At 40.0% G+C, this 15,406-nt stretch overlaps 1 protein-coding gene across 1 annotated transcript; it reads left to right on the top strand.

Moving 5' to 3' along the window:
• Positions 6,671-10,172, top strand: LOC110265033. The gene is made up of 2 exons (XM_021107773.1): positions 6,671-7,223; positions 10,021-10,172. The coding sequence occupies exons 1-2, from the start codon at positions 6,671-6,673 to the stop codon at positions 10,170-10,172; spliced, it is 705 nt and encodes a 234-aa protein (XP_020963432.1).

The raw sequence follows: 15,406 nt of genomic DNA, 5'->3' as shown, positions 1-15,406 counted from the left end.
AGAAGGATAACTAGGATAGGACTTCTAGTTCTCATATCTTGCCAAGAGCTTTGTTAGTTGTTAGTTTATTTTCTTTGCCATTTATATTTCTTGTCCAAAAGCTTAAAAACCCCAAATATAATTCACAACCAATAACAAGACACTTCATTACAATTCCTAGGGAGAACGACCCGAGGTTTGAATACTTCGGTTATTAATTTTAGGGGTTTGTTACTTGTGACAAACAATCTTTTGTATGAAAGGATTATTGTTTGGTTTAGAAACTATATTTGCAACGAGAATTCATTTGTGAAATTCTAAACCATCAAAAATCCAATCATCAAATACCACAGACAAGGTTTAGACTTTTCGGATCTCAGGAATGGCCATCCATGGGTTCTAACTTATACCACGAAGATTCTAATATCTCGGACTCGGTCCCTTGTATTAGATATCTAAGAGATACTCATTCTAGCTTGTTTGCATGTAGAACAGAAGTGTTTGTCAGGCACGCGTTCATAAGTGAGAATGATGATGAGCGTCACATAATCATCACATTCATCATGTTCTTGGGTGCGAATGGATATCTTAGAAGCGAAATAAGTTGAATTGAATATAAAACAGTAGTACTTTGCATTAAATCATGAGGAACAGCAGAGCTCCACACCTTAATCTATGGAGTGCAGAAACTCTACCGTTGAAAATATATAAGTGATTAAGGTCTAGGAATGGCCGAATGGCCAGCCCCCAAACGTGATCAATAGATGAAACTAAAGATCATCCGATCATCAGATCATAAGATGTAAATACAATAGTAAAAAGTCCTATTTATACTAAACTAGCTACTAGAGTTTACAAAAGTAAGTAATTGATGCATAAATCCACTTCCGGGGCCCACTTGGTGTGTGCTTGGGCTGAGCTTGAAGTTTACACATGTAGAGGCTTCTTTTGGAGTTGAACGCCAAGTTGTAACGTGTTTTTGGCGTTCAACTCTGGTTCGTGACGTGTTTCTGGCGTTTAACTCCAGACTGCAGCGTAGAACTGGCGTTCAATGCCCTTTTGCGTCATCTAAACTCGTCCAAAGTATGGACTATTATATATTTCTGAAAAGCCCTAGATGTATACATTCCAACGCAATTGAAAGCGCGCCATTTTGAGTTCTGTAGCTCTAGAAAATCTACTTTGAGTGCAGGGAGGTCAGAATCCAACAGCATCAGCAGTCCTTCTTCAACCTCTGAATCTGATTTTTGCTCAAGTCCCTCAATTTCAGCCAGAAAATACCTGAAATCACAGAAAAATACACAGGTTGCTAGTGGGAGTGATTGAGCGTTGAATGAACTCCAACCATCTTCTAGCTACAGGCTTAAGGTCCAATCTTCTTAGTTAAACCGGTTTGCCTTTTGAGTCAATCTTCCATTGAGCTCCTTCCACACATATGTCCATGAGGACTTGGTCCAACCTTTGATCAAAGTTGACTCTTCTTGTGTAGGGGCATGCGTTCTCTTCCATCATTGGCAAGTTGAACGCCAACCTCACATTTTCCAGACTGAAATCTAAGTATTTCCCCCGAACCATGGTGAGATAATTCTTTGGGTTCGGGTTCTTACTTTGATCATGGTTCCTAGTGACCCATGCATTAGCATATAGCTCTTGAACCATTAGAATTCCGACTTGTTGGATGGGGTTTGTTAGAACTTCCCAACCTCTTCTTTGGATTTCATGTCGGATTTCCAGATACTCATTTCTCTTGAGTTTGAAAGGGACCTCGGGGATCACCTTCTTCTTTGGAGATGAATCTTTCCATCTCTCATGACTCGGAGGTGGAAGCTTTTGTCTTCCCTTTCCCTTTTCTAGAGGATTCTCCGGTCTTAGGTGCCATCAATGGTAATGGAAAAACAAAAAGCTTTATGCTTTTACCACACCAAACTTAGAATATTGCTCGCCCTCGAGCAAGAGAAGAAAGAAAAGATGAAGAAGAAGAAGAAGAAATGGAGGAAAGGGAGAGAGGTTGTGTTTTGGCCAAGAAGAGGAAGAGAGGGTTGTGTTGTATGAAAATGAAGAAGAATGGAGGGGTTTATATAGTGGAGGGAGAGGGGTTAGGTTCAGCCATTTAGGGTGGGTTTGGGTGGGAAAGTGATTTTGAATTTTGAAGGTAGGTGGGGTTTATGAGGTAGGTTTATGGGGAAGAGTGGGTGGATGTGAGTGGTGAATAGGTAATAGGGAAGAGAGATTGAGATGATTGGTGAAGAATTTTGGGGAAGGGTGTTTATTGGGAAGAGTATGAGTGGAGGTAGGTGGGGATCCTGTGGGGTCCACAGATGCTGAGATGATCCTGTGGGGTCTACAGATCCTGAGGTGTCAAGGAGTTGCATCCCTGCACCAATTAGGCATGTAAAATGCCTTTGCATGCAATTCTGGCATTTAAACGCCGAATTGGTGCTTGTTCTAGGCGTTCAGCGCCCAGATGCAGCATGTTTCTGTCGTTCAGCGCCAGCTTTCCTCAGTGTGCATTCCTGGCGTGTGAACGCCAGGATGCTGCTTGTTTTAGGCGTTCAACGCCAGATCCATGCTCTGTTCTGGCGTTGAACGCCAGCCAAATGCTCCTTACTGGCGTTTAAACGCCAATAAGCCCTTCCTCCAGGGTGTGATTTTTCTTTTGCTGTTTTTGATTCTGTTTTTAATTTTTTGATTTATTTTGTAACTCCACATGATCATGAACCTAATAAAACATGAAAGAACAATAAAATAAAAATAAAATTAGATAAATAAAAATTGGGTTGCCTCCCAATAAGCGCTTCTTTAATGTCAATAGCTTGACAGTGGGCTCTCATGGAGCCACACAGGTGATAAGGTCAATTTTATAGACTTCCCAACACCAAACTTAGAGTTTGGATATGGGAGTTCAACACCAAACTTAGAGTTTGGCTGATGATGACAGGTCATCTTAGCCTAGTTTCACTAGTCTTTTTCTTTATTTTTATTTGGTTTTATGCACTTTCTTGGGCCACAAGTAAGCCAATAGGGTGGAATTTCATGTTTCCTTAGATTCAATCAACCATGGATGAATTGATGCATTTTCACGAGTTTTATGCCATAATTGCTTATATGACAAGAAGAAGAATAACTCTCATGATTAGAGCATAGCTTTGATGCAATTGTTCTTTGATGAGAGGTGGAATAAAGCTTGGAAGAAGGTTGAAGAAAAGGGGGCAGCAAGGGGCAAGGAAAAAGGACTCACGTTTGAGCTAAAGTTTGCCTCAAACTTGAACTCAAATGTGAGGAAGATTGCATTTTCATCCTGGAGGCACACCAAGTTTGCGCCAACGTTTGCCTCAAACTTGAGGTCAAACGTTGGCTTGAAGATTCTTCACCCATGAGAAGCAACGTTTGCGCCAACGTTTGCCTCAAACTTGAGGTTAAACGTTGGCGCCACAAGAACAAGGATGAACACCCCTGGAGCTTGGCAACGTTTGCGCCATAAAAGCAAAGAAGAGCACCTCTGTTTGATGCATTGAGTGAGCCACGTTTGCGCCAATGTTTGCCTCAAACGTTAGGCCAAACGTTGGCCAAAGGAGTAGCATGGGAGAAGCCACGTTTGAGCTCACGTTTGACCTCAAACGTTGGCTCAAACGTGGATGACAGCAAGTGGCCGATCTGCATAATGGGTTTCACGAAGACGTTTGAGTCAATGTTTGCCTCAAACGTTGACTCAAACATGAATGGTTCATGGTCCGGTTCACAAGTGGATTTCTTTCCAACACCAAGAGCAATCAACAGAGGCTACTACCAACCTAATTCCATCAAGGCCAAGGCCCAATTCAAGGCTTGAAGATCTTTAGAAGAAAGTGTATAAATAGAAGTTAGTTTGATTTAGAAAAGGAAATGAACTTTTACTTTTGAATTTACACCTCTTGGAGGATTTTACTTACTGTAACTTGGATCTGGGAGGAGAATTGAATTCTCTTCCTCTTTGATTTTCTTGTTTTTTTTTACCGCAAATCTTACTTGAGTCTTGGGTGTTGAGAATTGAGGAAATTCTGTCTCAATCTCACCTTGAGATCTCTTTTTGTTTCTTTCACTACACTATTGGAGAATTGAGATTTGAATTCGAGTTTTCTTACTGTTTTAATCTTTAATTTGTTGCAATTGATTTCTGAATTGGATCAAGGAAGGTAGTGAGATGTAGACTTGGTTTTCTAGTCTCTTGACCCCTGAGATCTAAAACTTCCTTTTAATTCTTCTGTTGAACATTTCTTCAAGCGAATTTACATTTTCTGTTTGAGATCTACTGCAATTAAATTCATCTTTGACTTCCCTGCTTGTTGCAATTTACTTTTCCTTGTTTAATTTATGCAAATTCAATTCCCAATTCCCTTTATAATTCAAGAAATTTACATTTCTTGCACTTTAAGTTTCAGTCATTTACATGTCTTGCAATCTAAGTTTCTGCAATTTATATTACTTGCACTTTAAGATTCAGCTCTTTTAATTCTTCTGCACTTTAAATTCTTGTCAATTACCCCTCTCCCTTTAAAATTCATGCAATTTAGCTTCTGTCAATTACAAATCACTCAAATCAACTCTTGTTCGCTTGACTAAATCACCCACTAAACTAAAATTGCTCAATCCTTCAATCCCTGTGGGATCGACCTCACTCACGTGAGTTATTATTACTTGATGCGACTCGGTACACTTGCCGGTGAGTTTTGTGTTGGATCGTTTTCCACACATCAAGTTTTTGCCGCCGTTGCCGGGGATTGAATTAGATTGATAATGATTAAGTGAAGTGGAGATCTAGATCAAGCACTTTTTCTTTTCTGTTTCTTTAACTTTTGACTAACACGCTAACTGTTTGAATTTTTGCTTAAGCTAACTAACATTTCACTTCAGCCATGGATTGAAGTGTTATTGCCTTTCTGTTGTTGTGTGATTCTTATACTTTGGTTGTATGTCAGGTACAAGGAGAATTATACCCACTTTTTGTTAACAAGATGAAAGAACCCTCAGAAGATTAAGAAGAACTGAAAGAGGGAAAAACATTGTTAGAGAAGAGGAGTCAGAAGAAGAGTTCCAAGATATGGAGGAACACTTGACAAATCCACCAAATGGAGCAGAAGGAGCAGCCAATAACAACAATAATCCACCACAGAGAAGAGTTTTGGCCTCCTACACATGTGCAGATCCTAGACAGTGTGGGAGTAGCATTCTCACCCCAAATGTTAATGCAAATAACTTTGAACTAAAGCCACAACTCATCACCTTGGCTCAAAACAATTGTTCTTATGGAGGAGGACCACTTGAAGACCCTAACCAACACTTGTCCACCTTCTTAAGGATTTGTGACACTGTCAAAACCAATGGTGTGCACCCTGACAGTTACAAGCTACTGCTATTTTCATTTTCTCTCAAAGACAAAGCCACTCAATGGTTGGAATCTTTCCCAAGAGACAGCATCAACAATTGGGATGATCTAGTAACCAAGTTCCTTGCCAAGTTTTACCCACCTCAAAGAGTTATTAGATTGAAGACTGAAGTGCAAACATTCACAAGGAAAGGAGTGATGGAGTTGGAAGGAGTGGACTCAATCCTAGCTCAAAACAAAATGATGCAACAGTAAATTTAACAACAATTTGAGCAAATGGCCAAGAGGATTGATAGCCTCCAAGTTACAGCAGTTAACACAAGGCAACCATCAACCACATGGGGGCAAAATGAAGAAACTTAAGAGGAGCAACAGCAAGAACAAGTCCAGTACATGCACAACCAAAATTCTGGGCCAAATGAAGTCTATGGTGATACTTACAACCCTTCATGGAAGAACCACCCCAACCTCAGATGGGGAGACAATCACAACCAGAACCAACAACCATGGCAGAGGAACTCAAATCAAAACACTTCAAGAAACAACCAAAACTACAATCAGCAGCAAACTAACCAAAACCCTTACAGAAAACCCCAAAACAACTACTCCAACTCCAACCATTATCCATCCAATAACCAACCCACCAACCAAAATGCCTACCATCCACCATCCACACCTCACAACCAACCGCAAACATCACCAGAATCTCAAAGAATCACTAACCTGGAAACCTTGATAGACAAAATGTGGAAACACCAAGAAATGACAGCCAAGAACCAAGAAGCCTCCATAAAGAATATGGAGAGGCAAATTGGTCAGCTCTCTAAACACCTTGCAACAGAGAGACCATCAAGTTCACTACCAAGTGACACAATTCAAAATCCTAAGGAAGAGTGCAAGGCGATACAGTTAAGAAGTGGGAGAATATTGATGAGTAACAATGATATTACAAGGAAGCAAGTGGAGAGTGGCAAGAGGCCAATAGAGGAGGAAAAGCCAACACACGCAGAGGAAGCCAATGATCAAGATGTGATGCCAAATAAGAGCACTGAGAAGCCAAGAAGGAAAGAAGACCAACCAACCACTTTGCAAAAGGGAGAGCTGGTTCCAGGATAACAGCAAGTGGAGAAGAACTTTACACCTCCATTGCCCTATCCTCAAAGGTTCAGCAAAGAGACTAAGAACCAACACTTCCATAAGTTCCTTGAGACTTTCAAGAAACTGGAGATAAACATTCCAATGGCTGAAGCATTGGAGCAAATGCCTCTGTATGCCAAGTTTTTGAAGGAGCTTATCAACAAGAAAAGAAGTTGGCTGGAGAAGGAGACCATGTTGCTCACCGAAGAATGCAGCACTGTACTTCAAAAGGGAATCCCACCAAAGCTTAAAGATCCAGGGAGTTTTGTAGTTTCTTGCACCATAGGCAAAATGACATTAGACAAGGCTCTTTGTGATCTTGGAGCTAGTATCAACTTAATGCCTTTATCCATGATGAGGAAGCTAGCTATAGAAGAACTCAAACCCACCAGGATGTCGCTAGTCATGGAAGATAGATCAATCAAGACACCTAACGGAATTGTGGAAAATCTGTTAGTGAAGGTTGGGGATTTTATCTTCCCCGCGGACTTTGTAATCCTGGACACTGAAGAGGAAGGAAATAATTCAATCATCCTAGGAAGACCATTTCTAGCAACAGCAAGAGCTATTATTGATGTAGAAAAGGGAGAGATGATCTTCAGAGTACACAATGAGCAAATGGTCTTAAATGTTTTCAAGTCCATGCAGCACCCTCCTGAGCTAGAGGATCACTTGAGAGTGGATATGATAGAGAGCCTGGTGGAAGAAATGTTAGATATCAATCATCATGAGCAGGAAGAGGAAGGTAACCAAGAGACAACAGAAGAGCAAATAGCCGAGATTTCCAATAGCAAAGAGGGGAAGCCAAATAAGAAGGAAAAAGTGCAAAAACAAGAATTGAAGCCATTACCCACCCATCTCAAATATGCATTTCTTGGCACATCAGAGAGCTTTCCAGTGATCATAAATTCATCCCTGACAAAAAAAGAAGAAGGAGAACTACTTGATGTACTCAAGGCTCACAAAGATGCTTTAGGATGGACCATTGACGACCTGAAAGGCATCAGCCCAGCAGTGTGTATGCATAAGATTTTCTTGGAGGACAATTCCAAGCCAGTAGTTCAACCTCAGAGAAGGCTAAATCCCACAATGAAGGAAGTTGTCCAGAAGGAAGTAATGAAGTTGTGGAATGCAGGGATAATCTTCCCAATATCTAATAGCTCATGGGTAAGCCCGGTTCACGTTGTACCAAAGAAAGGAGGAATGACGGTCATCACCAATGAGAAAAATGAGTTAATCCCTACTAGAACAGTGACAGGGTGGAGGATGTGCATAGACTATCGAAGATTGAATGATGCCACAAGAAAAGATCATTTTCCTCTTCCATTCATTGATCAGATGCTGGAAAGATTGGCCGGCCATGCCTATTATTGCTTCTTGGATGGGTATTCCGGGTACAATCAAATCGTGGTGGATCCCAAGGACCAAGAGAAGACTCCCTTCACATGTCCATTTGGAGTTTTTGCATACAGGAGGATGCCCTTTGGGCTATGCAACGCCCCAGCCACATTTCAAAGGTGTATGCTCTCCATTTTCTCTGATATGGTCGAAAAGTTTTTAGAGGTATTCATGGATGACTTTTCTGTTTTTGGTGACAATTTCAACGCTTGCCTGAAACATCTAACTCTTGTCTTGAAACGGTGCTAAGAAACTAATTTGGTTTTGAACTGGGAGAAGTGCCATTTCATGGTACCTGAAGGGATTGTTCTTGGTCACAAAGTTTCAAGAAAAGGGATAGAGGTCGACAAGGCAAAAGTGGAGATCATAGAAAAACTCCCTTCACCAACTAATGTGAAATCTGTTAGAAGTTTCTTGGGGCATGCAGGATTTTATAGAAGGTTTATCAAGGATTTTTCTAAAATAGCAAAACCCTTAAGTAATCTGCTGATGATGGATAATCCTTTTGTCTTTGATGAAACTTGCCAGTATGCCTTTGAAACTTTAAAAAACAGACTCACAACAGCACCAATAATCACACCCCCGAATTGGAAACTACTTTTTGAACTTATGTGTGATGCGAGTGACATAGCAATTGGTGCTGTACTTGGGCAAAAGAAGGAAAACTTGCATCATGTCATATATTATGCAAGTAAGGTTTTGAATGAGGCTCAAAAAAATTACACCACAACAGAAAAGGAGTTGTTGGCTGTAGTTTATGCATTTGACAAATTTAGATCATACTTGATAGGTTCCAAAATTGTAGTTTATACTGACCATGCTGCCCTTAAGTATTTAATGTCAAAACAGGATGCTAAACCAAGACTTATCAGGTGGATATTACTCCTACAAGAGTTTGATATTGAAATAAAGGACAGGAAGGGCACTGAAAACCAAGTTGTTGATCACTTATCGAGGCTACCAAAAGAAACAATTCAAGAAGTCTCACAGCCTGTAAATGAAAGCTTTTCAGACGAACATCTGTTGTAGATCCAACAAGCACCTTGGTTTGCTGACATAGCAAACTACAAGGTGGGGAGAAAGATACCTCAAGAATTCTCTAAGCAATAAGTAAAGAAGCTAATCAATGAAGCAAGGAAGTTCTTGTGGGATGAACCTTTCCTGTTCAAAAGATGTTCTGATGGAGTGATTAGGAGATGCGTCCCTGAGAGTGAAATAAGAGATATACTGTGGCATTGTCATGGCTCAGCCTATGGTGGACACTTTGGACCAGAGAGAACAGCTGCAAAGGTATTACAAAGCGGTTTCTATTGGCCAACTATCTTCAAAGATACCAGAGAGTTTATTCACCAATGCAATGAATGCCAAAGAGCCGGGGGATTGACAAAAAGGAATGAGATGCCTCAAAATTTCATCTTGGAAGTTGAGCTATTTGACCTATGGGGCATTGATTTCATGGGATCTTTTCCCCCTTCTTATTCTTTCAGATACATCTTGGTGGCAGTAGAGTATGTCTCAAAATGGGTGGAAGCCATAGCCACAACCACTTGTGATGCACAAATTGTCCTTCAATTCCTTAAGAAGCATATCTTCACTAGATATGGAGTACCCAAGGGTCTTGTCAGTGATGGTGGTGGTCACTTCTGCAATAAACAAATGGAGAAACTCCTCCACAAGTATGGAGTAATCCATAAAGTAGCCACACCATACCATCCTCAGACTAATGGCCAGGCTGAATTAGCAAATCGAGAGTTGAAGAGAATTTTAGAAAAAACAGTGGGAAGCACAAGGAAAGATTGGGCTAGAAAGTTAGAAGGTCAAAACTCCCATTGGAAGGTCCCCATTTCAGCTATTATATGGAAAATCTTGTCACCTCCCTGTGGAGCTTGAACATAAAGCTTTTTGGGCCACTAAACTCCTCAACCTTGATTCTCAAGCAGCAGGAGAAAAGAGGCTGCTACAACTAAATGAGTTGGATGAGTTTAGACTAGAAGCTTATGAGAATGCTAAGATATACAAGGAGAGAGCTAAGAGGTGGCATGACAAGAAGATCTCAAAGAAAGAGTTCAAGCCAGGACAGCAAGTGCTCCTGTATAACTCAAGGCTCAAGATCTTCCCTGGCAAGCTCAAGTCCAAATGGACAGGTCCGTATCTAGTAACAAAAGTTTTTCCTTATGGAAGTCTTGAGCTGCTAGATGAAGCTACACAGAGCCACTTCACAGCAAATGGGCATAGAGCAAAGCCTTATCTAGGAGGACAATGGGACAAGGAAAAGGAAGTTCAGTATCTGAACTGAACAAACACAGATAATGTCAAGCTAGTGACAATAAAAGAGCGCTTGTTGGGAGGCAACCCAACCTGAGGTAGTTTCCTTTTCATATCCATTTCAATAAAAAAAAGGGGGGTTGAATAATTGGTATGTATTGCAAGGAGCTAAGTTTGGTGTTGCACACCAAAATAATTTAAGGGAGAATGAAGGATTCTAAGTTTGGTGTTCCACCAAAATCTCATTTAAAAGCATACTCTCACCTCTTGCATAATGCTAGCTCCAAGCAATCAGACAAATTATTCAACCATTTAATTGCTTTTTAGTTTTGGTTCCATAACCTTTAGCAAGGCCAAAAGAATTCATAAGTGGACAACCTGTTGCATTAGAGACAGTGGCAAGAAATTAAGTTTGGTGTTCCCACACCAAATTAAATCCAAAAGCCACACTCAATTCATGCATACTAACCAGTCACCTAAGGGCTTGAGAAGCAAGCAACTTTTGAGAATTGTGCAGGGAACTAACCACCATTTGAAGACATTATGCATCATAACTCAAAAGAGGCACAACAGAAGGAAGGACAAAAGAACTGCAAACCAATAGGTTGTATCTATACTTAACTCTTGCTGTTGAGAAATGCTTTGATTTATGTCTTGCTAAAGTGTTCATCTAGTACAAGTAGAATCACTTTTTGCAATAAGTAAGCTAGTCTAAGTGTGTGCCTGTGTGTTTACTTTCACTTAACTAAATGTATGCTTTGTCCCCCGCATCTTTAATTCAATAAAAGAAATGTTTGGAATATGAAGTAAGATAGTTCTTTGTTAGCTGGAAGTACAATAATAGTAAGTGGTGGTATGTATGTGTGATTGTGTGGTAGCTCACTTATAGTAAATAACAGGAATAGATTGTCTTCTTTCTAAGTGTAAACTAGCTCACTGTCTATGAATCTCAAAAATAAAAAGTCCTTGGTTGAAAAGAAAAAAAAATAAGTAGAATGAGAAAAGCCAAAAGTGGCAGCAAAAAAAAAAAAAAACAAAAGAGAAAAATAGAAGAAAGCTAAACACCAATAGCTTGAACCTTAGAATATATGCCTGTGGTGTCTTTGTACTAGGATCTGCTTGGATTATTAAGTTCTTTGGAGTGCATCAACACTTGGTAACTTGGGTTAACTAACCTGGGATTATCAACTGAAAATCCACTATCAAAAGCAACTTAGCTACAAGACATTTAGTGACCCAAAGAGGTGCTGGGCATCAATGTTCTAAGAGAAATATAAGCCAAGTGTTTATAGTGAATAATGTGTTGAGCACAAATAAAGTAAAAGAAAAAGAATTGCTGCACACATAACACTGAGCTGAATGTTACCGAAAAGAAAAATAGAGAGAAACAAACATCAAGGACAAATAAATAATGAGAGGTCATAGCAGTGTGTTAAGTGATGCTTGAAGGAGACTTTCTATGCCTAGATATCAATAAGAAGTGAGTAGTTACATATCAGCATAAAATCCCATGAGCTACCAATAATACAACGCTAGCATGAACATTTACTTCCTTTTCATTCTTTCTTCTTAATAATTCTTTTCTTGCTTGGGGACAAGCAAGTTTTAAGTTTGGTGTTGTGATGACAGGTCATCTTAGCCTAGTTTCACTAGTCTTTTTCTTTATTTTTATTTGGTTTTATGCACTTTCTTGGGCCACAAGTAAGCCAATTGGCTGAAATTTCATGTTTCCTTAGATTCAATCAACCATGGATGAATTGATGCATTTTCATGAGTTTTATGCCATAATTGCTTATATGACAAGAAGAAGAATAACTCTCATGATTAGAGCATAGCTTTGATGCAATTATTGGTTGATGATAGGTGGAATAAAGCTTGGAAGAAGGTTGAAGAAAAGAGGATAGCAAGGGGCAAGGAAAAAGGACTCACGTTTGAGCTAAAGTTTGCCTCAAACTTGAACTCAAACGTGAGGAAGATTGCATTTTCATCCTGGAGGCACACCAAGTTTGCGCCAACGTTTGCCTCAAACTTGAGGTCAAACGTTGGCGCCACAAGAATAAGGATGAACACCCCTGGAGCTTGGCAACGTTTGCGCCAACATTTGCCTCAAACTTGAGGTCAAACGTTGGCGCCATAAAAGCAAAGAAGAGCACCTCTGTTTGATGCATTGAGTGAGCCACGTTTGCGCCAACGTTTGCCTCAAACGTTAGGCCAAACGTTGGCCAAAGGAGTAGCATGGGAGAAGCCACATTTGAGCTCACGTTTGACCTCAAACGTTGGCTCAAACGTGGATGACAGCAAGTGGCCGATCTGCATAATGGGTTTCATAAAGACGTTTGAGTCAACGTTTGCCTCAAACGTTAACTCAAACGTGAATGGTTCATGGTCCGGTTCACAAGTGGATTTCTTCCCAACACCAAGAGCAATCAACAGAGGCTACTACCAACCCAATTCCATCAAGGCCAAGGCCCAATTCAAGGCTTGAAGATCATTAGAAGAAAGTGTATAAATAGAAGTTAGTTTGATTTAGAAAAGGAAATGAACTTTTACTTTTGAATTTACACCTCTTGGAGGATTTTACTTACTGTAACTTGGATCTGGGAGGAGAATTGAATTCTCTTCCTCTTTGATTTTCTTGTTTTCTTTACCGCAAATCTTACTTGAGTCTTAGGTGTTGAGAATTGAGGAAATTCTGTCTCAATCTCACCTTGAGATCTCTTTTTGTTTCTTTCACTGCACTATTGGAGAATTGAGATTTGAATTTGAGTTTTCTTACTATTTTGATCTTTAATTTGTTGCAATTGATTTCTGAATTGGATCAAGGAAGGTAGTGAGATCTAGACTTGGTTTTCTAGTCTCTTGACCCCTGAGATCTAAAACTTCCTTTTAATTCTTCTGTTGAACATTTCTTCAAGCCAATTTACATTTTCTGTTTGAGATCTACTGCAATTAAATTCATCTTTGACTTCCCTGCTTGTTGCAATTTACTTTTTCTTGTTTAATTTCTGCAAATCCAATTCCCAATTCCCTTTATAATTCAAGCAATCTACATTTCTTGCACTTTAAGTTTCAGTCATTTACATTTCTTGCAATCTAAGTTTCTGCAATTTATATTACTTGCACTTTAAGATTCAGCTCTTTTAATTTTTCTGCACTTTAAATTCTTGTCAATTACCTCTCTCCCTTTAAAATTCATGTAATTTAGCTTCTGTCAATTACAAATCACTCAAATCAACTCTTGTTCACTTGACTAAATCACCCACTAAACTAAAATTGCTCAATCCTTCAATCCCTGTGGGATCAACCTCACTCACATGAGTTATTATTACTTGATGCGACCCGGTACACTTGCCGGTGAGTTTTGTGTTGGATCGTTTTCCACACATCAGCTGAGGCCTCCCAACACCAAACTTAGAGTTTGACTGTGGGGGCTTTAGTTGACTCTGTACTGAGAGAAGCTTACTGTGCCTCATTTCCATGTTTACAGAAGGATTACTTTGAGTTTTAAACACAAGGAAGTCCTTATTCAATTGAAGGACTAGTTCACCTTTGTCTACATCAATCACAGCTCTTGCTGTGGCTAGGAAGGATCTTCCAAGAATGATGGATTCATCCTCATCCTTCCCAGTATCCAGGATTATGAAATCAGCAGGGATGTAAAGGCCTTCAACCTTTACTAACACGTCCTCTACTTGTCCATAAGCCTCTTTTCTTGAGTTGTCTGCCATCTCTAATGAGATTCTGGCAGCTTGCACCTCAAAGATTCCCAGTTTCTCCATTACAGAGAGTCGCATGAGGTTTATTCCTGACCTAAGGTCACATAGAGCCCTCTCAAAGGTTATGGTGCCTATGGTACAAGGTATTAAGAACTTTCCAGGATCCTGTTTCTTCTGAGGCAATCTCAGTTGATCCAATGCATTTAGTTCATTGGTGAACAGGGGAGGTTCATCTCCCCAAGTATCTTTACCAAATAAATTGGCATTCAGCTTCATGATTGCACCAAGGAACTTGGCAACTTGCTCTTCAGTAACATCTTCATTCTCTTCAGAAGAAGAGTACTCTTCAGAGCTCATGAATGGCATAAGGAGGTTCAATGGAATTTCTATGGTCTCTAGATGAGTCTCAGATTCTTTTGGTTCCTCAGAGGGAAACTCTTTATTGATCACTGGACGTCCCAGGAGGTCTTTCTCCTTGGGATTCACGTCCTCCCCTTCCTCCTTGGGTTCGGCTATGATGGTTATATCAATGGCCTTGTACTCTCCTTTTGGATTTTCTTTTGTATTGCTTGGGAGAGCACTAGGAGGAGTTTCAGTGATCTTCTTACTCAGCTGGCCCACTTGTGCCTCCAAATTTTTAATGGAGGACCTTGTTTCATTCATGAAACTCAGAGTGGCCTTAGATAGATCAGAGACTAAGTTTGCTAAATTAGAGGTATTTTGTTCAGAGTTCTCTGTCTGTTGCTGAGTGGATGATGGAAAAGGCTTGCTATTGCTAAACCTATTTCTTCCACCATTATTAAAGCCTTGTTGAGCCTTTTGTTGATCCTTCCATGAGAGATTTGGGTGATTTCTCCATGAGGGATTATAAGTGTTTCCATAGGGTTCACCCATGTAATTCACCTCTGCTATTGCAGGATTCTCAGGATCATAAGCTTCTTCTTCAGAAGATGCCTCTTGAGTACTATTGGATGCAGCTTGCATTCCATTCAGACTCTGAGAAATTATATTGACTTGCTGAGTCAATATTTTATTCTGAGCCAATATGGCATTCAGAGTATCAATTTCAAGAACTCCCTTCTTCTGAGGCGTCCCATCACTCACAGGATTCCTCTCAGAAGTGTACATGAACTGGTTATTAGCAACCATGTCAATGAGTTCTTGAGCTTCTGCAGGCGTTTTCTTTAGGTGAATGGATCCACCTGAAGAAGTATCTAGTGACATCTTAGCTAATTCAGACAGACCATCATAGAATATATCCAGGATGGTCCATTCTGAAAGCATGTCAAAAGGACACTTTTTGGTTAGTTCCTTGTATCTCTCCCAAGCTTCTTAGAGGGATTCACCTTCTTTCTGTCTGAAGGTTTGAACATCCACTCTAAGCTTACTAAGCTTTTGAGGAGGAAAGAACTTGGCTAAGAAAGCCTTGACCAGCTTATCCCAAGAGTTCATGCTATCCTTAGGTTGAGAGTCCAACCATATTCTAGCTCTGTCTCTCACAGCAAAAGGGAAAAGCATGAGCCTGTAGACTTCAGGATCTACTCCATTA

Source organism: Arachis ipaensis, chromosome B07 (assembly GCF_000816755.2).
Source record: "Arachis ipaensis cultivar K30076 chromosome B07, Araip1.1, whole genome shotgun sequence".
Taxonomy (NCBI): Eukaryota; Viridiplantae; Streptophyta; class Magnoliopsida; order Fabales; family Fabaceae; genus Arachis; species Arachis ipaensis.
This window is presented reverse-complemented; position numbering and strand designations above follow the sequence as displayed.

Coding starts and splice junctions, on each gene's coding strand:
- LOC110265033 (XM_021107773.1), top strand. CDS start 6,671: ATGTTGCTCACCGAAGAATGCAGCACTGTACTTCAAAAGGGAATCCCA. Junction 7,224..10,020: donor TCATGAGCAGGAAGAGGAAG/GTAACCAAGAGA, acceptor CCAAATGGACAG/GTCCGTATCTAGTAACAAAA.